This window comes from Astatotilapia calliptera, chromosome 9, assembly GCF_900246225.1.
Source record: "Astatotilapia calliptera chromosome 9, fAstCal1.2, whole genome shotgun sequence".
Classification (NCBI taxonomy): domain Eukaryota; kingdom Metazoa; phylum Chordata; class Actinopteri; order Cichliformes; family Cichlidae; genus Astatotilapia; species Astatotilapia calliptera.
Genome location: NC_039310.1, coordinates 12179504 through 12201398, shown reverse-complemented (window position 1 = coordinate 12201398; position 21895 = coordinate 12179504). Strand labels below are relative to the sequence as shown.

At 42.9% G+C, this 21895-nt stretch overlaps 1 protein-coding gene across 2 annotated transcripts; it reads left to right on the top strand.

The window, feature by feature from the left end:
• The first annotated feature begins 15727 nt into the window (after window positions 1–15727).
• On the top strand, window positions 15728–21029 carry bloc1s5 (biogenesis of lysosomal organelles complex-1, subunit 5, muted). Of its 2 annotated transcripts, XM_026180800.1 has the most exons (6): window positions 15728–15993; window positions 16138–16220; window positions 16906–17035; window positions 17570–17628; window positions 17783–17968; window positions 20465–21029. In XM_026180800.1, the coding sequence occupies exons 1-5, from the start codon at window positions 15975–15977 to the stop codon at window positions 17951–17953; spliced, it is 462 nt and encodes a 153-aa protein (XP_026036585.1). In that variant the 5' UTR covers window positions 15728–15974; the 3' UTR covers window positions 17954–17968; window positions 20465–21029. The 2 variants fall into 2 exon arrangements, with proteins under 2 accessions (XP_026036585.1, XP_026036584.1); XM_026180799.1 differs by lacking the exon at window positions 20465–21029 and having other exon boundaries at window positions 15729–15993; window positions 17783–19460.
• Window positions 21030–21895: the final 866 nt, after the last annotated feature.

Genomic DNA, 21895 nt, shown 5'->3' with positions numbered 1-21895 from the left:
CAGTCATTTTTAAACTGTCTCTCTCGTCCTCGCTCTTTGCTCAAGCGGTCAGCCAAATCTCAAAACGCCGTTGTGGTAAGGCCTCACAGTTAGGCTCCTCGCTGATCAAACCTGAGTGCAGGCAGAGTGAGGGGGCCACAGCAGGTACACAGGACAGAGGCACCAATTAGGGACGACCTTCATGATGACTTCTGAATGCGAGGGAAGCAACTCTCTGCAGGGGTGACCCTCCACTGTGGCCCCAGATTGACAAGCTCAACAGCTTTCTACTATACCAACTGTCCCCCGCCTCTCCTGCAGCTTAATAATAGTGAAATACAATTTTCTTCCTTGTGAGGGACCAGTCAAAGGTCAATAATGTAAGGTCCTCATCAGAATATAGAGATGATTTATGAGCTGTGATAGGGAATGGCCCTGTTACCACCTTCTTTCTTTCTAAAGTCAGGCATAAAAAGAGCTTTAAAAAAGTAAAAAGAAAAATTTTAAAAATATAATATTTTGATTGGGTTGCTAGGAAACACGATTAGTTTGTTTGTTTTTATCTAAGATCATTATTTCTGCAGTGGTCCTGACTCCACAAAAGTCACAGTGTGCAAGGAAATGAAACACAAACTCTTTTTGGCCTTGCTGTGGCTCTGTTGCGTTCCCTGCATCTGACATCATAAGCTCATGGCATGGATGCAACTAACATTTCACTAAAAGCTTGCAAGATGGTTTTGTGCAGGTATCTCAGAAGGTCTAAGACTCTCCACTGTTTGACATCAACATCTGTTGCCCCCCAATATTTTCAGTATTCTTCTATTGAAAACTTTGAAATAAGCTTGACTGCATTTGAGTTACCAAGCTGATGACTGTCCATCCTCTCCAGCCTCCAGAAGCTGCAGAATTACATCATTCACTGTATTGACTTTGTGATGCGGGGAGAGAGTCAAGCGTTTAGGTTTTACCTGTATCACCTCCTGCCTCATCTCCCCAACACCTTTGTCAGCTCAACTTTACGAACCGTATTAGATGGACAGCCCCCCCCCCCACACACACACACACACCACAGTCCACCTACGCAACAGCAAACAGCCACCCTTCATTAATTCTTATTAACAAAATCAGAGTGAGGGAACGGGATTGGCCACGACATCTGCTAAGAACAGGGCCCCGCCATCTCTCGCTGACTGATTCACTGGAACAATCAACACTGCGTGGTGGTGAGGGGAGCGTTAGCGCATCGTAAGCTCTTTTGACAGGATTTATCGACCACGCTTCATCGTGCTCTTACACGCTGTGACAGTTGTACCATGCGCCTATAAAGATGGCATCTGATTGTCTACTGCAATTACATGAGTGCAGCAGCAAGGATGCAAGTATGAAGGACACAAAGGCACGGGAAGGGGGGCATGTGTTTTTCACAGCATGCTCTTCAATGAACTTAGACATGAAGGAGAGAAATGTGTCTTTGCCTTTGGAGGTGTGGGGATGTGTGTGCTCACGCCGGGGATTCACATACATGCCGCTGTCGAGAAAACCCACCAGTCACTACTTACCATCTGCAGTACAGAGAGACACATGTAAATATGCTTATACTTAACATCAGTTATGTAATAATAAAAACAACAAAATGTCACTTTTTAAAAAGCAAATTAACATTAACATCTTGGATGATTTGTATGACACAGCAAGCCATAATATTTGCTAAATAAGCACCAACAACATATAATGACTTAAAGTAGTGGATGAGGCCTAGCTGACACTAATGGACACCTTCTGCCTGTGTTGGGACACCTGTCAGTCAGTGTGGCCACACCCCTAACTCCAGCATCCACGTGGACGGGTTATTAAAAAATATATGCTGAGAGTTATGAAGGGAGAAACTATCCATGGGGCCCAAAATCATATTTGCAGCCTGCTACAAATATGATTTTGAATGCTGTAAAGTTGAGCCGGTCTGAAGCAGCACCTTCAAGAACTGCAGTTTTTGCCACGTCTGCATTGTGTTTTTTCTCTCTGGAGGTTGCTTTATATGTTGCTGGAGTGTTTGTGACTTCGTTTCCATTTCAGCTGGATACTGAATATACTGAATGTAAACTTTTGATGTCCTATTTACTTTGCATTCAAAGAATGGAGTTAAATGAATGTATACTGCAAATTAACTGGCAGCTTGTTGCCAGGTTTGCTGTTCAGCTCAATGCATAAAGTCTTACCTTAACTGATGGAAATGATTGCCGTAGATTAGAAATACTTTGATCAGGTGACTTCTATTCTTCCGCTGGTCCTATGGACACATGCCTATGTTGATCTCATGTTATTACCATCTGAGGAATTGGTGATATTTTACCACCAGGTGTGTCTATCACAAAATAATATTCATCCCAGGTTAAACTCTTTGTGTTCTCTCTCTTTTTTCTATTTCTGGTAAGTCAGAGCCTAACCTTGGATTACATAAGGATCCCAGGTGTGCAGTTAGACCAGAGTTTTACGAGATGCAACCACTCAGCTCATCAATCAGAGAAATGGGTGGTTGATTCGGCACGTAGGTGCTAAACTACATGTGCGTGACCCGGGGCAAGGAGATTGCACAAGACTGCACCTTGAGTCTTTCTCTCACACACAGATGACTCTTCTTGAATTAACCGCCTCGATCGTTCCTCACCCTTTCCGCTGATCTGCCTCAGCTGCAGAGTCTTTGTATTTTTTCCATCCTAGGTACATGCATGCATGCGTGCGTGTGTGTGTGGTCATGCACCCGGTCCTGGGGTTATAGTTCTTGCTTGGGGGTTAAAAAAAAGCAAAGGGGAGAGTCGACCCATTTGGCTAATGTTGTGAAACATATAAAAAATTATAAAAAAGATTTACCCTCTCACTTATAGGGTCACATGGTTACGGTCGATGCAAGGACTTCTCTTTTGCCATTGTGTGGCCTTGTCGCACTACTCTTCCCTTTATTCAAATGTTCCACAAATTAGCCATACATTTATCCCCTCCTCCTGATCCAGCCAACCCACAGGTCATGCCACTTAACTTCAGCCAGCCTCCCTGCTGTAATAAGTTCTGATAGGAAGCCTCCAGGGAAGTTGACTTCTCACTGAGAAGTGATACTAAAAGTAATTGCAGCTGAAACCCTGTGACAGCAGAGTGTGCTTCGAAAAAAGAGGGGGAAAATTGACAGTGCAGCACAGAGAGGGTGGCAAATGAAATGAGCACAGGGGATGGCAGAGAGGGGAGAGTCGGGACAGAGACCACTGCCCTCAGCCAATTCCTGTAATTTGACCTCCATGGGGGGGGAAACAGCAACAGTTTCCTCATTTGCATATTTCTTCAACTCATCTGCATACATCACCGTCTTTTTTTATTACAGCCGCTTGGTTTTAATTTGAAATGACTAATTTATTTAAAACCTAGAATTAATGCAGAGTACATTCTCTTTGTAATGCATCTCATTTCCCTAATAATTAACACAAAAAACAATTCATTGAGCATAAACAAGGTTCCATATCATTATCTTTGAATATGGGCGGCTACCTTAATGACCCCCTCAGTTTATTGTTCTTGTGTGAAAACCAGCTAGTTATTTTTAACGAGGACGCGGCTGTGGTGCCTGGTGGTTACGGCTGACACGGAGGAACACTGCGAGAAGCAAACTACTACATACTTTCACAATTATAAGAAAAGATTTTAGTCCAAACACCGACGGTTCCATCTGCAGACAATTTAAAACTGCACCAAAGTTCCCGTAATTTCAATGTAAACTCTCCATCGAGAATCACCGGTTTCCCCGTGGGCAGGGATTAATTCGAGAAGAAAAAGATTTTCTCTTAAACACGCTGTGAGCTCCTCTGTTTCCATTTTAGAGATTAATCTAATCACCATTATTTGCCAAACTTCTTCCCCAGCTTTGCGCCTCCGCTTCTTCTCTGCTCTTTGCATCGTTTTCATAAACAAGATTCACCCGTGTTATTTAACTATAATTCTATATTAATGCGGAAAGCAAAGAAAAGTAGGTTTCCCTTTTTTATTTTCATTGGAAAAAAACAAACAAAATGAGAACAGAACAAATGGGGACATCATGAACTTGCCTTGATAGAAAAATAAAAATCCAGATGGGCAGATGATTAAGTATACTGAAAATGTTAAATGCCAGCAGCCTTAAGCAATATCTGTTTGGCACACACGAGATAAAACCTCTGTGGCTGATAATTGAGTCAAAGTAGAAGTAGGAAACACTACACTTCCTTAAAATGAGCACTTGAGTTAATCCTTATATAATTTATAATGTGCCCACAGCTCCCCACCCCCACCCCTGCAGGTCCCACACCTGAAGTGGATAAGTAGCTATGAAGATATGAGTGTTCATTTACCCAAGACTTTTATGGCCTTGAAAAAAACACTGTCCATTCTTCATGAGGACTGTATTGTAGTATGATTTTGTGCAGAAGTTTTAAAGGTTTTGTGTGGGTGAAGTTCTTGTGTTTTAGTTGCTGCATTGCTTTTGTAAAAGCATGTAAAAGCTGGGAAAAAAAGATAGCAAGGTAGCACAATCCCTCACTTGCAATACAGTGTAATGCGTGTTTTTTCTGTGTGAGTGCTTAACCTCGCTGACACAGAGAAAGTAATTTCTTAGACTACATTCACCTTACTCTGCAAAATTACCTGAAACCTACTGTCTCATAATTACAACCTATCAGTCTAAACCTGACACTACAGTTTCACATGCCAACACAAATCGTACAACCTACCTTTTAGTTTTTAGGTATGAACAAAAATACCGACAACACAAAGCAAAGTTGAAAAGTAGCATAAAGAGACTCCAACGTGTTCACCACCACAGTAGAAACGGATAGAAATGGAGGCTGCAGCGTGACTGCTCATCTCTTTTTTGTTCCCTGTTGAAGTTCGGGGTCTGGCTGCTGGGCTGGGGTCAGCATTCACTCAGTTTTAACATCATTCTGGGTTCTTGGCTAGTCTTGTGTTAGCGTGCAGAAGAGCTAAAGTTCTTTTAGCAAGCATTAGCTAGCAACTTAGCACTGTACCCTCTTCTCACTCGCAGCTCCAAAATACACACAAGGTGGCATCTGTCGCAATGCTACGAGGAACTATTAGGGCTAAATTAAGAAAAAAATACAGAATTAAGTGTTACACCCCGGCCTAGGCAACCGGGGTGCAACGCAGGAAAATAAAAATAAGGAAAATAAAAATAATCCCAAAACGAGATTTAAAGCAAAATACCACATTTATTTACATCACCAAACACCAGACGTCAAACTATTTACAACGGGGGGGAAGATCGCGACCATGACACACTGAAACACAAGGCTTAAATACATAGAAGGGCAATCAGGGAATGGACAACAGGAGGGAAACACAGCTGGGGCAAATTAGACCTGACGAGACAGGGAAACGTAAACTGAAAACACTAAGATAACACAGACTTTCAAAGTAAAACAGGAAACACATAACAGTCACGCCAAAAGCAACACACCGACAACACCAAAACGTAACATAAGTGAAAAGTTGTCGTATATCCCCCATCATGATGTGTTGTGTAGATGAGTTAGTCAAATCGTACCTCAGAATGATTACCTTTTTTAGGGCACACAGTATAGTGATATACGTCATTATGAGCAGAATGACAGATCAGACAGCCAACAGTGCTTTAATTAATTTAGCATAATTACAGACCAGAGACACACAGCCCGGCTAACTCCTGCGTGTGCATTTGTGAGTTTGTGGCTTCACCGCTGACTGGTTTTCTACTGGACTAAGGGCATGAAGCTGCAATCTGGCAGAGCACGTCCCCAGCCAACACTGACTCACTCAGTCTGCTCAGATGACTGCCTTCTCCGTGCCTCGCTCTCATGAACAACAACACAGTTCAGAGATACGTGCACATGATACAAAACAGAGAAGCGAGGCGGTGTCATTACAGTCGTTTAGAGACAGAGATCAGAGAACGACTGAGACGTGCAAGGTGGGAAAGGACGATGAGGATAGAATACTTGCCCGTCAGTGAACCTGAATGATTTTGATTTTGATAAGTCTTAGACTTTGTGGAGACATAAGAAGATGTGCAATCAGTGAGAAGAAAGCTTTGTGAAGGGTCTCTAGTTTCTTTTTGACTGTCTGAGTATTTGCTGCAGTTCTCTCATTCTCGAATCACTGTGTCTGGAGTGAAATAATTTGCTTTTATTACTGCATCTCACAAATAATGGCAGTTCTCAGCACTGGATTCAAACGCATGTCAAAAACCTTCAGTTTCTGGGTAGACTGAGACTTCTAGGCATTCAGGCGTGTGTGTTTAACAGTGACAGGCATGGATAAGCAGAAGACAAACATATTGCTGAAAGGTTAAAGGCAAACTAATTTAGCATTTTGTAGACTCTGCTGTTGAGGGATGCTTTTATTTTCTCCCGCTTCGTCCCATGAAATGAATTACAGCCCCGCTGTACAGTGCAATAGCCAGTGGGCCTCGTTATCAATGTGAGGGGGGCCAGAGGCCTCAATTCACACCCTCAAATCCAAGCACCAGTCTCATCTCAATACAAGGCAGTAAGCTCATAGCTCATTCACTAAGCTAATCAGCTGAATTGATACACATTTTTGATTAACTTCAAACGTCACAGAAACAATTCATGTCCTAAAAAACGCTTAATCTGCTGCGCAGTGTGACCCAGAGGGACAGTTCCTGATTTGTGTGTGTTTTTGCAGTTTAACTATAGTGTTAAAGCATTTGATCTCGGAAACCCCGAAAACCCTCCTTGTTCAGGCTAAATTTAACAGCACATGACACACAGCTGATCACTGGCCTCTTTGAAAAGAACCCACAAACAAGGGTTGCATGAAATCGACATTTGGACAGGAAAACACAAAGTCATCTCTGTATCTCCTGATCCTCTAACATTGTGCGTCTGAGGTTAAAACACACACACTCCGCAGACTATCTATCCATCTCTGAGATGCCGCAACATTTCACAACTTTGACACAGCCAAAACCACCAGTCTTTGAAGTGAAATACTGAAGATATTAACACACAGTTTCTCACACACACACACGCACACACACACTCTGCCTTTGCCTCAGGGGTGTAGGTGGGAGGATGAGCCAGCAATGAAGGATGCTGTTGATGAGGCGGAGGGACTGGTGAGAGGATAGAAGATGTGGGGCAGTGATAGAGTGCTGATAGTCTCAACAAGAGACTCCAGTGTGTTGCTTCAGGATGCCACACACACACGCACAAACATGCAAACACACAATGCATCCATATATCTTATCTGTTTTATTTTTGGGTTTTTTTTGTAAACTTGCATATGCATGAACTGTGACTGCACACACACACACATCCAGGTCATACCCCGAGGGAGGGAAACTTAGCCATTTTTATGGCCCTTGCAGACTCCCCTTGTGACTTTCACAGTTGTCATGCTCCTTTTTACAGCCTTCATTCATCCACTAACCTAAGGACAGGAGCATGTGACGGTGCCTCACACACATAAACGCCGACACAATTAACGTACACAAATGCATAGGCGCAAGTGAGGAGCCGAGGCCCTTGCCAAGTGCTGATACGGTCTTAATGTGTTGTGTTATTTGTCCTAATGTAATTTCACACTCAGCTCTGCCATTGCAATACTAATGACACGGGCTGTTACCAAATAGGTACTTCACGCTACGGCTGATTTATTGATATTGATGATATGGGGTTACGTTATAACAAGTTGTTATTAACGTAATAAAGGTGAGAGACCATTCGGAAACAATTCAAATCAGACCGATCTGATTAAAAACTTCTTCTTTATGTCTGAAATGTTTCAGGGTAAATAAAGGCAGATTTCAAATGAGGCTTGCAAGCGTTTGAAACTAGTCATATTGGATCACGTCACGAGGCTTTGATTTTAAAAACGCCCCTTTACGGCTAATGTGACACCACAGTCTTCGGTCCTTCAGTGACAGAGGAGGAACACAAAAATGAAAACGTCCCCTCTCTCCACGGCGTCTCTATAGAACAGTCGAGTAGTTTATTCCTTTTTTTTTCATCACCGTAGCCAGAAGTGCAGATATGCACCCCGACAGTTGGTTTTTGTGCTTTTTATAAGTGACACAGTGTGATAGACCCTGCCCGCAAACCCTCCATTACAATCATATTGGTATCCTCTCAACTTTGTTCCTATGGGGCACTGTCACTGTCAAGACTGGCTGAAGTTTAGTCAAAGACATTAAGAGAGCACCTCCAGGGACAAACGTCGGCAGAGAGGAGAGCAGAGGAGAGGAATGCAATGCAGAACCACCTCAGAGCGGCAATCCATAACTTTCAGCATGCTCAACGATGACTGAGTATGCAGCATTTGTGAAGCTCCTTTTACATGCTGCTAATACGCAGTTAAAAAAAATAAAATATAACTAAGTCATATACGTGCAAATGTTTATTTAATGAAATAATCCCCACAGGGCAGCACAGACACTAACCACCATTCAAGTGACCTCTACAAGTTTCTGCACTGACAGGGAGAAGTTAAGACAGAAGATCATTTCTGCCCCTTTTTGGTTGTAGTTGCTTTTATACTGTTTGTCCACAACATTTTATGCCGCTGTCTTGTCCTGGTCTCCTTTGTGTAGTTATATCTGTGGATTTTATTCTGTTACCCTGTTGAAGATTCACTGAGAAGTGATGGGGATGGCACGTCATGAGCCTCAGATTTCTTTTTTTCCCCAACTTTATTCAATAGACACAGTCTAAGGAGCTTGGAAAGAAAAGCGTCTGGACTTCTTTGAGTTGCTTGAAGATGTTTCAGCTCTCATCCGAGAAGCTTCTTCAGTTCTAGGATCAAATGGTGGAGAGTCCCAGATTTAAACCCAGTGGGAGAGTCCCCTCAAGGGGACAATGGACTCCCTAATGATCCTCTACCTAATCACACGAGCCAAGGTGTGAAGATGGGTGTAGGTCACAATCAGCGAAGGCTTCAGGTGAGCTCATTGTGAAACCTAACCCCACCCTATCATGTGATTTCCTGAGGTCAGATGACATCATTTTCATCATCCCCACTAAAACATCCACTTTACATTTCTTTGAGTGAGCAGAAATATTTGCTATGTTGGTTTTTCTTGGACTAAAACACGATCTCATGCCGAAATGTGTTTGTTTACCTTTTCAAACCTGAAGAAGTTTAGCCACCTCACACCCACCCTCAAATAAACACAAGAGAGTGACAGCGTCTCCCTCAAGCAGGGGTGCTGCCATCTCACGCCGTGGTGGCCATCAGCGCTAAACTCCTGTCAGGTTCTTTAACACACGCCCTCGTTGTGCTGTCTCGAGGCAGGACAGGCTCTCCATAGGGGTTAAAATGTTGTCTCACACTCACCAGGGAGTGACGCCGTTGTCGGCAGTCCACATTTCTTTACTGCTGCCGTTATGTCACCTCACATACAGAGAAGCCGCTGCAGCTATTAGTGGGTCAGTATGGCACGGACGCTTTGGGCCTCGAAGAATTTGGCCCTGGCTGAAACTTCACATGAGCTTTTTATTTATTTGTTAAGAATGGGTCCGTTCTCCTTCTGCTTAGTTTCCAGGCAGTGCCCTGAAGAGATCAAATAAAAGGTCTACAGTGATTCTGAGTTGCAAAAATTGATTAAAAAAAAAAGAACTCCATAATCTCATAAAAGCAAGTTAATTTTGGAGCAGTCGTAAAAAGAATAAGATTTACTTTCTGTGACTAGAGTTTGCCCAGAAATCAGGTAAAAGGGGAAATTCCTATGAAAGAAAAGCTCCATTCAAATCTAAGCTGCATATTTATCAATGTCTACTTTAATAGAGGAGCGTGTATTTTTTCACATACTGCATGTCAAGCAGTGTGTAGATAAAGCAGACGCATGGTGAATGACCTCTCTTTAATGCAAATCTACAGTCAGCAAATCGCGTGGCAGCAGCCCAATGCACTAAGACATAAAGTGAAGACAACCTGTTAAAGTTCAGACCGAGCATCAGAATGTGGAAGAAGGTGATTTAAGTGAGTGAACGTGGCATGGCTGCTGCAGCAGGTTAACACACACACACAAAGCCCGAATCATCTCAAAATGTCTCAGAAACATTTCATGTCTTTCAGAATGAAAATTGCTGCACAACTGTAAGTTTTAATTGGGTTAAATCATCTTAAAATTTCTCATTCTTTGTATGAATTAATTACTTAGTTAACGATTTCCTCTGTGTGACATGACCACAGTATCTCTTAGCTGGAAAAGTTGTTGTTCTGCGTCTCTCAGCCGGAGAAGTCTCAGTACTGTCACGTCTATTCTTTGTGTTTCATGTGTTTTTAGTGTGTGTAGTTCCCCTGAATTTAAGTCGCTGCACTCCACAGTACCCCCGTGATCTAATTCGGGCTAATCTGACCCCTAAGTCTTTTTGATCAACCCCCTACCACCACCTTTTTTTCTTTTTACACATTCAACAGTTGCTGCAAATTTAGCTTTTTTAAAACAAGCTTTCTTCCATCGTTTCCCGTGAAGTTTCACTGTGGAAATGTTTGCTGCTTTGTTGAATGTCATTTCTGATTGTGTACCTGACAGCTGTCTAACAACTGGGACAGGAACAGATTTGAAAAAAAAAAAATCTTGGTTGAAATGCCTTTCCACTCAGACATGGTACATCTCTCTCAGGTGACTGCTTAGCACTGGCAGTAATTGAAAAGTCGCCCCTGGCAACGTGTGTGCGCGCGCAAATCATGAGGCGTGTGAGCTTGCAGTGGCGTTCTTTTTGCCGTGTTCGAGCATGTGCATCTGCTAGTATCAGCATGTGTGTGCGTGCATGCGAGTTTGTTGGTGCTGGAAAAGTGTGTGAGTGCTTCTTCACCACAGTGCTTCCCCCGGTCCACAGGTTCGCACTAGTAAGTCCACCTTGACTCATACGTTGTTGGAAGTTGAACCATTTTTCCCAACAGGAGGATGAATTCTAAACATTTTTTTAATACTCCCCTCCCCTCTTTTTGCTCTTCCGCGACGAGGGGCCAAATCTCTTCAGCATTTCCAGCCCTGTGAGCTAATTTGACAGCTCACGGGGGTGACGCTGATTCCACTTCGCAGAGACAGGTACCCTAGGGCTAGCCAGCTGGATCGCAGCGGATGCTTACAGATTTGGCTTTAGCTTCATGCTGGGTGTCATCTGTCTCTTTGGTCTGGCGCGGGATAATTTTTGTGTGTAAGTGTGTGTGTGTGTGCATGTGTTTCTGCCCTGACATCATGTGCCTGAGCAGTTTGTGCCTGGCAGGCCTTGTCTGTCCAGGTTGGCCATCAAACACAGCTAGCATGGCCCTAATCTGACGAGGCACTGCTCCAAACATGCCACAGCAGCCTGAGAAGTGTGTGCATGTGTGTGTATGCGAGTATGAGTGCATGCTTGAGTTTGTGTGCGTGACCCCAGGGCAAACCCCCATTTTTCTACTCTTTGCCTTTCTCCTGAGTCCCACATCCAATATCACCCAGCACACACACACACACACACACACACACACACACACACACACACACACACACACACACACACAACTGAAGAAAAACTTCAAAAACCATCAAGTGGAGCTGAGTCGATTCTTCCCCTAAACCTCACAGTTTAAACTCCTCCTCTGCTCAAGTTGTAGTGTGTGTATGCACGTGTGTTATTTAAATCTGTGTGTGTGTGTGTGTGTGTGTGTGTGTGTGTGTGTGTGTGTGTGTGTGTGTGTGTGTGTGTGTGTGTGTGTGTGTGTGTTCGAAATGCCTCCGACTGGAGAAGTGATTTGGTCCTCAACAAATGGAGAGATACCTTTGTCCAGTTCTCCCTCCACGCTACATCTGTCACTTTGATTGTGGACACTTTGCAGGAAGCTCTGCCTCAACAGGTTTGGAGCCTCCCCCAGCCTGTTGCCCTTGCTCGACCCCTTCACTGCCTCTTGGAAATAGAGGCGATCCCTACCCGTGCTCGGACGGGAGAGGACAGGGGGACAGCCCCCCATGGGAGAAATGACAGTGCAGTTGCCGTTAATCTCTGGGACGAGTCCCGAAATGGCAGCAGGAGCCTGCTGCAAATGCTAATCGCGGCCGACACACTGGTCGCCCCCTATCTACACACACACTTCCAGTCCCTGAATGCTTGAGTGCCAATCTCCAGCTGGAAGGAAAAGAGGCAGGCACTGCAAGATGCATCTGACAATGTTCAGTTTGATTTTACTGCAAAAGAGAAAAGAAAAATCTTCCCCTTCCCTGAAAAGCGCAGAATGATGACTACATATGTTGATTTTCAGCCTGTAAGCCATGTACTGCCACTGTGCCTTCCCATCAGGCCACGGGACAGCGTGACAGCAGGGCAGTGTCATACTGCACACTGGCTTGTGACTTCTAAGTGCCACTGCATATATCTCCTAAGTGTTTTTATTTGGTTCTTTACCTTCCTGCTCTACTCCAGTCTTGCACTGCACTGACTGTCGCACGTCTTCTCCACGGTGGACAGCTCTGAAGCATTCCACCTCCGAGCAAGCAGTGGCACAAGAGAGTGGTGGCGCCTGGACGAATGACCTGCTTTCTGCCCATGAACTGAGAGAGAGAGAGAGCAGCATTCAGTGGAAACAGGGTCTGGTTATGGAGAGAGAGAAAGGAAAAAGCACATAGGTGGGCTGCTGGGCAGCAGGTCCTCTCCTATAACCCTCCACCACCCCCGTCTTCATTCCAGCCCAGAGGCCTCAGCATCTAGTGAGTAGCACCCCCCCCTTCCCTTCCCTTCTCCCTTTCCCATCAACCGCAGCCCCACCTGTTCAGAACTGTGTTGCAGTCAGTGGCATACAGCATGTTGTGAACACAAAGCAGCGGCCCCGCGGCCCTCCGCCTGGACCTCGGTGTCAAGACCCAACCAAGCTGAGAGAGAGAGACAGAGCGAGAGAGAACATGAGAAGGAGAGAGAATGGAGAGCAGCTAAGTGCAGGATAATTATACCCAGTGGGTAATGTGAGCACCGTTGTTACAGGGCCAGCGTGGTTGGTCCGGGAAAGAGAGAGAGAGACACAGAGGCAAGAGCGTCACCGGGGCGAGAGCTCGCAGGGCCAGTGGGCATGTTTGGTAAACCACACTCACAGACGTCCCACTGCACCGCTGAAGCACCGTTAGTGGAAGTGCTGCAGGAGATCATCTGGATACTGGCAAGCGTACACTCACAGGAGGAGAAACACTGCTGCTGCTTCAGCCCTGCTTACTCTACACAATAATATGGAATACTTCAGCATCATAATAGAATATATAATATAATACTGAAGTGTAAAAAAATGACATTTATATTAATTCCTGAATTTAGTGTTATTGTATTTAAATGAATGATTATATTGAAGAAACACAATAATACATAAATACCTGATGGAAAGAGTATAATAATGTTTGATCTACTGATCTCCCTGCAATAGAATTCACTGTATTTGTCATTTACTGCTCAAAAGATTTGTGTGAAACGGCTCAACAATGTAAAAATGCTATAAATAATAACAGCTGGTTACTTTTAACCTGTGTTGAATAACCTCAAGTCCTGACATATTATTTAAAGTTTTACAAGACTGCAACTTTGCCTCTTCTTTTTTTTCTTTTTCTTTTTTAAGTGACAATTTTGGAGAGTGTCCCAGAAAGGCTTTGTGCTCTGCGCTGACTGGAGTGTCAAATAAAAAAGCAGAATTCCCTTAATAGACCTGCGAGACAGAAACACAGGGAAACCTGATCGTGCACCGAGCTCTCGCATGCAAACTGCGGCCCGGCGTTGCAGATAATGATGCAGAAGGACACATATTTCCTCGTTATGTTGATGCTGGCTGGGCTCTCCAAATTCTTTATTGTCGTAGCTTTTGACACGTGTTTGTTTACTTGGTATGATGGAACTTTTTTTCCGTGCTATCTACAGAAATGACCTCCAAACTCCAACATGTGAAATCTACATTAAACTACTAATAAAGTTAAATTATTAAAAAATGTTTTGTTTTGTTTTTTTTACTGACTCCGAAAATCCAAAATCATTATATTAATGAATATAATTGAATCTGTTTTGGTTGCTCTGTTTATGTTTTTCTGTCATATGCTTGACTTATTAGGTGATATTTTAATCTAAACATAAAATATATATATATAAAATCTGAAAATACAGCCTCTCCACCATTCGCCGAGCTGATCTTAATGTTTTTAATTTCACCCTGCAGAGTCATGAATAAGTAAACAACAGGATGCACATTCCTGTCAGAGAGGCCTTTGCTGGTTCTGACATGTTTTGTTGTCACAGATCCTCTCAGCTTTTTCCCATAAACCCGAGGCGTCAGCGAAGGCCTTGTTTTTTTATCCCTCAGCTGTTGATCAATCATTTAATCTCTTTAATAGGCCCAACTCAAAACTAATGGTGCATGTAATGAGTGTTTAACTAAACAATGTGGACAGCGCTGGGACTTAAGTGGTGTCTTAATGTTTGTTTTCTCTTAACTGAGCATGACAGTCTAAGTGAATTTGGGGCTCACGAGCAAACTTATTTGCCCCCAAACAACACCTCTCCTCACTTCTGATGGAAATACTTTGCTCTTGCCACAAGTGCTGAGTTTATTAATACATTCATGCTCATATATTTGCATTTTATCAAGTGTGGAAAAAAGCATTTGCTTAGACAAAATAATTCAGGCACTGGTGTTTTTACCAGCCCTGGATTTTAATCATATGAAGGTCAGGAAAGTGGGAATGATATTTTTGGGGGGTTTTAAATTATTTTTCTACTTTCTGGTTTTTCTGCACATTTTCTTTATGCATATCTTTTATTACAGGAGTTGTGAGCATTCCCCAAAGAATATATAAAGAATATATATCAGGATAATCTAAATAATATTTTATCAAAAAGAACTATGGCTCTCCAATTACTAGACAAACTTAGCACAAACAAATTCAATGAAGATAAGTTGATTATTTTTTATTTTTTTTATTACAAGCATTAATAGGAGAAACTTTTGGGTTGGTCTTGAACAATTCCTCTAGCTGCTGGGTATTCTTTCTCTTAGTTAGAACACAGTTACAAATATATGTTACTCAGTGTTTTCCACTCTCTAAGGTATATTTCTATAAATATGAATATGCTGTTAATAAATTTAACTGGGTTTAGATAGCCTGCAGGCTTTCCAGGAGGCAGATCACAGAAGGTAAATTTGGGCAGTGTCTACCCAAAAAACGGAATACAGTTTAAGAATATTAAATCCAAATGTACAAACGAGCTAAATAGATTTTTCCACAACCTGGCAACCCGTTATTTTATTTATTATTATTTTATCACCGAGTAAAAGTATACAAGTACAGTCCTACTTAAAATCAATATTTTGACTGACTGAATTTTTATTTTATTTTGTAGTTGCTGCATAGATTTTGACATAATGAATAAATTTATATATAGCCTTTGTAACAGCCTGGCTTTTCTACTGATAAGGAACTGAGAGTCAAACAGCGATACTTACAGCCGCTTTGCTCCACCGCAGAGTAACACTGACATCTGCTGTCCACAACCAGGCACCACACACCACACAGCCTCATACACAAGCCAGAGCCACTCATTGCGAGCCTGCGGAGAAAACACGTCATTGTCCTCCAACTTAGGTTCGTGCATCCACCTACAAAATTTAAAAAAAAATTGTAGTAGGAAGTCACAGTAACCCAACTATAACAAACCCTCAAGGAATGTAAATAAAATACACCTTTAAAGATCATGAACACCCCTCTCCGCTACTTTGGTTCAGTCCAGAGCATTCCCGGAAGTAGCGTTTGTATTTTGAGTCATGTGATATGTGTTAGGATTTTGCATCGTTGTTGGTTTAAGGTTTAATAGCTAGTAGTTTTGCTATATTAACTACGTCTTCTGCTGTGAATTAGCTTAGCATTTGGAGGAAAGCTAGCAGTTGGTTAAGCTAACTAGCTGCCCCAAAGGGGAGGGATAAAAGGTAAAGGGACTCTGACAGGAGAGCTCAAAATAATGGACAAGATCGCTAAAGGTGAGTTAAACTCTTATCAGCCTCTCTCCTTGCTTTTTAAAGCACTTATTTAAAACCACCGCTGAGCTAATAAAGCACAGACAGTTGTTAAATGTGTCTGTTTTGTGTGAAGTGTGTTTATTCCAATCTGTGCTCATCCTGCAGATGTGGGTGATATCCAGTCACGACTGCTGGACCACAGACCGGTCATCAATGCAGAGATCCGCTACTTTATGAGAGAGTTTGAGGTACACTGTGAAAGCATGACAGAGTTTGATGACTGCTCTGCATAGAGTCACTCAGCCACACACTCCTCTGTGCCAACCCCTTGAAAACCTAAAAATGTAGCCTGGCTTGTTCCAGTCCCAATTATACCTGATATCAGCGATAAACCTTCACACCATTGTGACAGAGAACCAACACGAAGTTGCAAGTAACCAAAAACAATCAAAAGAAATACAGAGACTGTTTTCACATACAGAGCCAATTAGTTTCTACTGTTTGAAGCAGAGGTGGGAATCACCAGACAGCCTATGATACGATATTATTCAGTTTTGAAACATTTTGTAATATGCTGACTATTGCATTAACACATACTCTTATTGATTAGCTTAGCTGAGATTGTTAAGGATACAGACTCTGTTACTAGCACCTGCTGTAAATGTTGCCATAAGACAGTCAGTCTGCTATCAGCCTGTGACTGAATGGGATCAAGTTGGCAATTACTTGCAGTCTGCGTCCAATATTACAGCAAATAATTGTCATAAATGGTCAAAAGTCACATATCTGTCGCTGTCTATGCAGACAGGAATTCAAATTTAACTGTCACATCTGCACTCAGCGACCTTATTTAATTATTTATTTCTTTGTTTTAGTGGCAAAAAACCCAGCTGCTGTGTAGAGCGTGGGCTGACTTGTTGTGCTGTCGTTCAGGAAAAGCGGGGGTACAGGGAGAGCCGTCTGCTGGAGAACATCAATAAAAGTGTGCTGGAAACGAACGAGCAAATGCCACCAGCAAATTTCGAGGACATGAAACATCAGCTGTCTGACATCAATAAACGGTGTAAGTTACTCCACCCGCAGCCACGCATGAAACTTCTTTTGTTTGTTTTTTGCTGAAATCTTATTTCATAGTTCATGAATCATTCACATAATTTAGTCGTTTGCCTTAATGTGTTAAGTATTTTCATTTTTTCTTTACTTTTCTGCAGCAAATTTGTTTCTGTGTTACCTCTTCATTTGTATCCATGGAGACAAGCTCTACAGCTTCAACATGTGTGAATGAATGTTTGGAAATCCAAATAAGAAAATCTAGTCGAGGTGTAGCAGCAGAAGCTTGTTTGTATGATGTCTCCTCTGGCTGTTGCCATGGCCACTCAGAGGAGGAAGTAACATTGTAACAAACATCATAACCAGTATTCAGTTGTTATCACCGTTGTACAGACAGATGCTGTATCTGAGTTTATTCCATCCATGCTGTAGTTTACTGTGAACTTACTGTTGCTAAGATCTTGAGTCTCTAGGCATCCTTGAGAATTCAGTCTGACTCATGTGTGGAAATAATATTTTCGCACCTTTGTTTTGTTATGTCCAACAGTGGAGGCTGCTAATCACATGGTAGAGAGAGTCCAGCAGAGGGAGCTAGAGGCCCAACAGGTAAAGACACACACCAAGGCAACTTCTAAAAAAGTTGCTTTAAAGGCATTTAGGATAGTTTGAATTTCCCCTCCTTATACAGCACAGTGCATGATTCACTTTAACATTTAAATAAATTTTGTTGTGTTATTTTGATTTCCTCGTGTCATGCCAGGGCACCCGTCTAAAGGCGAACATGGAGCAGCTGAAAGAAGACTGGGCCGAGTTCCTGAAGGAGCAGCAGAGATTAAAGGAGGAGGTGGATGAAGAGCACGCACGGGCTGTAGGACAACTCAGCGCTAAATACAACGAAAAGAAGAAGGAGCTGGCCAAGTTTACCCTCTGATCTGCTGATGTTCACGTGAGGATGCGAGTGCACAATGTGCCCTCTCTTATTCAGTGAATACAGTCGGTCCTGCACGCCTGCGTTACACATGCTAAACAAAACTACTGACTTTGCTCTGTGTGCTTGATGAAATATGAAAGCGTGATTAACAACTTGTTGTTTTCATAGGCCCTCAAACTCAAGCACATGGAATATGTACAGCATTTAAAAAAAGAAAAGAAAAAGCCTGGAATATGTCATTTTTAAACAAGCAGTCATTTGATTGTTCGTTGGCTGTGAGATTTTCAACATTTTAGGGTTTTTAGTGGATGCCTGCCTGAAGAGTCCTGATGGTAAATTAACATCGTGTCGAAAGCAGCCTTGAGTTTGGCACCGCGGGGAGATGTTCCGAGCACTTAAAGCGAGGTCGTTAAACGCTCGAGAAGCCCTTGTGGGCAGGTGTGCATGAAGAAGAAACCGTCTCTCACCACCTCTGCTGTGTTTGGAACATGTGACCTCTCAATTTAGCTACAGGTCAACAAACTGTCACGATAAAAGTTTTTTGCTGAAACCGATATGCAGCAGCAGCTTATGTTGTTTTTTTCTTTCTCCTGCCACCTCAAATTGAATTCTTATATGAAAACAAAGAAATTGTTTCTCTGGCTTTAATCTCCCTGTAGCCCTGTATGGTCGTCATGCCTTGTGTGTAGTGTTCCTAACAAGTGTAAGTTTGAGCCTATGAGCACAATAGCATATAACTGTAGTGATATTAACTGGAAAAGAACTAAAATACTTGACCGTGACCAACATGCTCTGCTTTTAATGAAGTGTTTTGTTTTCTCGCACGGTGGCACACTTCGGGAAAGGTTAATGGATGGGTGGGTGCACTTGGCACATTCTTGGCTTGGCTGAGAACAGAGTTCATCTCAAAGAACGTAGACGGAGAAATATTTAACAGAACCTCCCCTCAAACGCCTGCACTCCCTTCAAACTGCACACACACCGGACGTCTGAATAGCCAAGTCTAATGATTCCACGAGGAAGCGCGCTTGGACAACAGTTCACTCATCGACTGCAGCAACGCAGCGTTTTTGTTGGAACTTTTAAGAACTGAGACCTTCCGCAGACTTGTGACATTCTGGCATTCGGCTGGCAGAGAGCCGTCCCCACTGCTCTTGTGCAAGGACCCTCTCTGTGCTTTCTGCCCGAGTCTGTGCAAGTCAGAGCAGGGCACTAAGCCGATGTTTGAGCAAAAGGCCGGCACTGCTCTGTTCAGTGCATGTCTGCATGCCGACGTATGCTTTCCCTCTGCCCCAGTACTGCAGATGTCCAACGCGGAGACAACCCATCATCAGCTGACAAGGAGTGACAGTACGGGAACGTGGCCGACCTCTGCCAGCGAGCTACCTTTTCACTGAGGTGTTTATGATCATGAGCTTACAGGCTCGGTATTTACACCTGCTGTAATGAGTTTTAAGCATTGTTGTATAATGTCAGGTTAAAAAATAAAGTTAATTCAACAAAACTGCATCGTCTCTTAAACTGACTTGAATGTAAAAAGAGGTTGCAGCCCTATAAAAGTCCCGTTGGCCTTGCAGTGACAGTCTTTGAACCCAGGCCTGTGGTAACACCAGACAGTTACCACTTTATGCTGGTGGAGCTCATCATGCTTTCACTCAGGATAAATGCAATGGTGAAAATTGAAGCCCTGCACCGCATGAGTCTGGTCATACCATATATGCGATGTGGGATTTGAACTTCATACTCCAGCTAATAATCATACCCCTGGATAAAAAGAGCAGTTCTGCCTGGATTTAAACCCAGATTGCAAAGATGCTCGTGTAGATTTAAGGTCAGACGTTTGACCATTCAATTGTCCATTGCAAGATTTGCTCTTTGCTCGTTCAAACCCACACACCCAGAACAAATCGGCCTGCTAACAAGGCTGAGACAGTGTGGGAAAGCTGAATTTACAGTAACTTTCTGCTGTCCCTTCCTGATTGTGCTAAAAGGCTGTTGCTGTCAATAAAAACATGCTCATTGCCAAAAGAAATGGACTTGAAGCAGTCTGGGAATTAGATCAGCAGCTGTTTGCGAATAAAGGATTGCAATAACACCGGGCTTTGACATTCATGGGAATTTTTGATTTTAAGTCAAAGTACAGCCAGAAACCTCAGCACCTGTCCAAGTAACTGCTTTGTCACTGCCATCGATCAGTGTCAATGAGTAGCTTATATTTCACGCTCAGGGCTAAGGCAAACAGAATTCTTCGATCTTTTTTTACACGGAGAAGATATGCGACAAACAACATTGGCCTATTAAGTATTCCAACCTCATAGGTTGCTGGGACGGAGAGATTGTCCACAGACGAGGGCATGTGTTCCAGTAAGACGATGCCAAGTGCAGAAACTGGCTGTGCACCAGCTCAAAATCTCCCGTTACCATCCTCCTCTGTCTGCCTCTGGATCGTTGCTGGCTTGTTTTCTGTCTCCAGTGTCTATCTGAAAGCAGTGCGTTCTTCCTGTTTTGCAGGCAGAGAAGTGCTCTCTGGACATGGTGGTGCTCCTGTCCGTGCCAACATAAATGGTAAAGGAAACAGCAGCACCCAGATGGAGCTCCTTTGAGCAAGGGACGGAGAAGAGAGTGTGCTGGTGAATGCAATCTGATACAGCATCTGAAAACGAGCTTTCCAACATCCGCTGGAACAGAATGGAATATTTCACAGGGATGACGTGCTCAGATAACACAGAGTGAGATTCACTAAGAAATGGGCTCAAATAAAAGAAAATGTCTCCAAGAATCAGTTTTCAGGATCTTGCTGTGTTTGTAAATCAGCCACTACAGAAAGCTCACAATGTCAGGGAAGGGCAAACTCTGTCATATCCAATGAGTCTAGACTAATCTGATGTGGTGCTATTGCATGTAGGGAGCAAATCTTTAGTTGTTTTGCAAACTCACCATCAGTCTACACAACAAAACTTTAAGTCGAAAGGAAATTCTTCCTTTATATCTTGAGTCTGAAGGTGCAGGCACAATTAAAACTTGCCTCCTCTAGTCCAGGGGTGTCGAACTCCAGGCCTTGAGGGCCGGTGTCCTGCAAGTTTTAGATCTCACCCTGGGTCAATACACCTGAATCAAATGATTAGTTCATTACCATGCCTTTGGAGAACTTCAAGACATGTTGAGGAGGTCATTTAGCCATTTAAATCAGCTGTGTTTAATCAAGGACACATCTAAAACCTGCAGGACACCGGCCCTCGAGGTCTGGAGTTGCCCACCCCTGCTCTAGCCACATACATAAAACACAATTAGGTGGAACGTACCATCTCTATTCAAGATGGCGGGCAACATGGTGGCTTCCACAAACCGATGCCTGCTCCTTTTTTAGGGGATTAAGATGAGAACGAATCGGTTAGTTGGAAGATGTAATTACGCACTAATCAGTGTAGAGTACAATATTCTTTTCTTTTAAATAACACTAAAGAGAAAAAAGAACACTCACTTCTAAAGGTGCAGATATATTTTTAAAAACAGCATGATTAGATAGATATGCAAGAGGTGTTTGAGCTTCTGCTAACAATGCATATGTGGATTTTCACTAAAGCTCTGCAAATTGATTTGTAACACATATAGACTTTTAATGAGTGAGAATCAGATTAGAAGCTTATTTGCACATTTTCTCATGTACTGCTCTTTCTGGAACAAAATGAATGTAATGTAAACTTCAGCGAATCTTAGCGCTTGGTACAAATAAGCAATTTCTTTCTTTCAGTTTTCATTTTATTTGAGCGATGAGGGAAAAACAAGTCTGACATGAGCACAATTTCAATATTTTGTGCTGGGACAATAGAAAGTGACGAGGGAAGTTGCCCTCGCTTTCATGACAGCTTATGAGAATTTTCAGACTCTGCGGGCTCACTTTCTTTCTTTTGTGCAACATGACGGGCCCCCGTTATTCAGTCA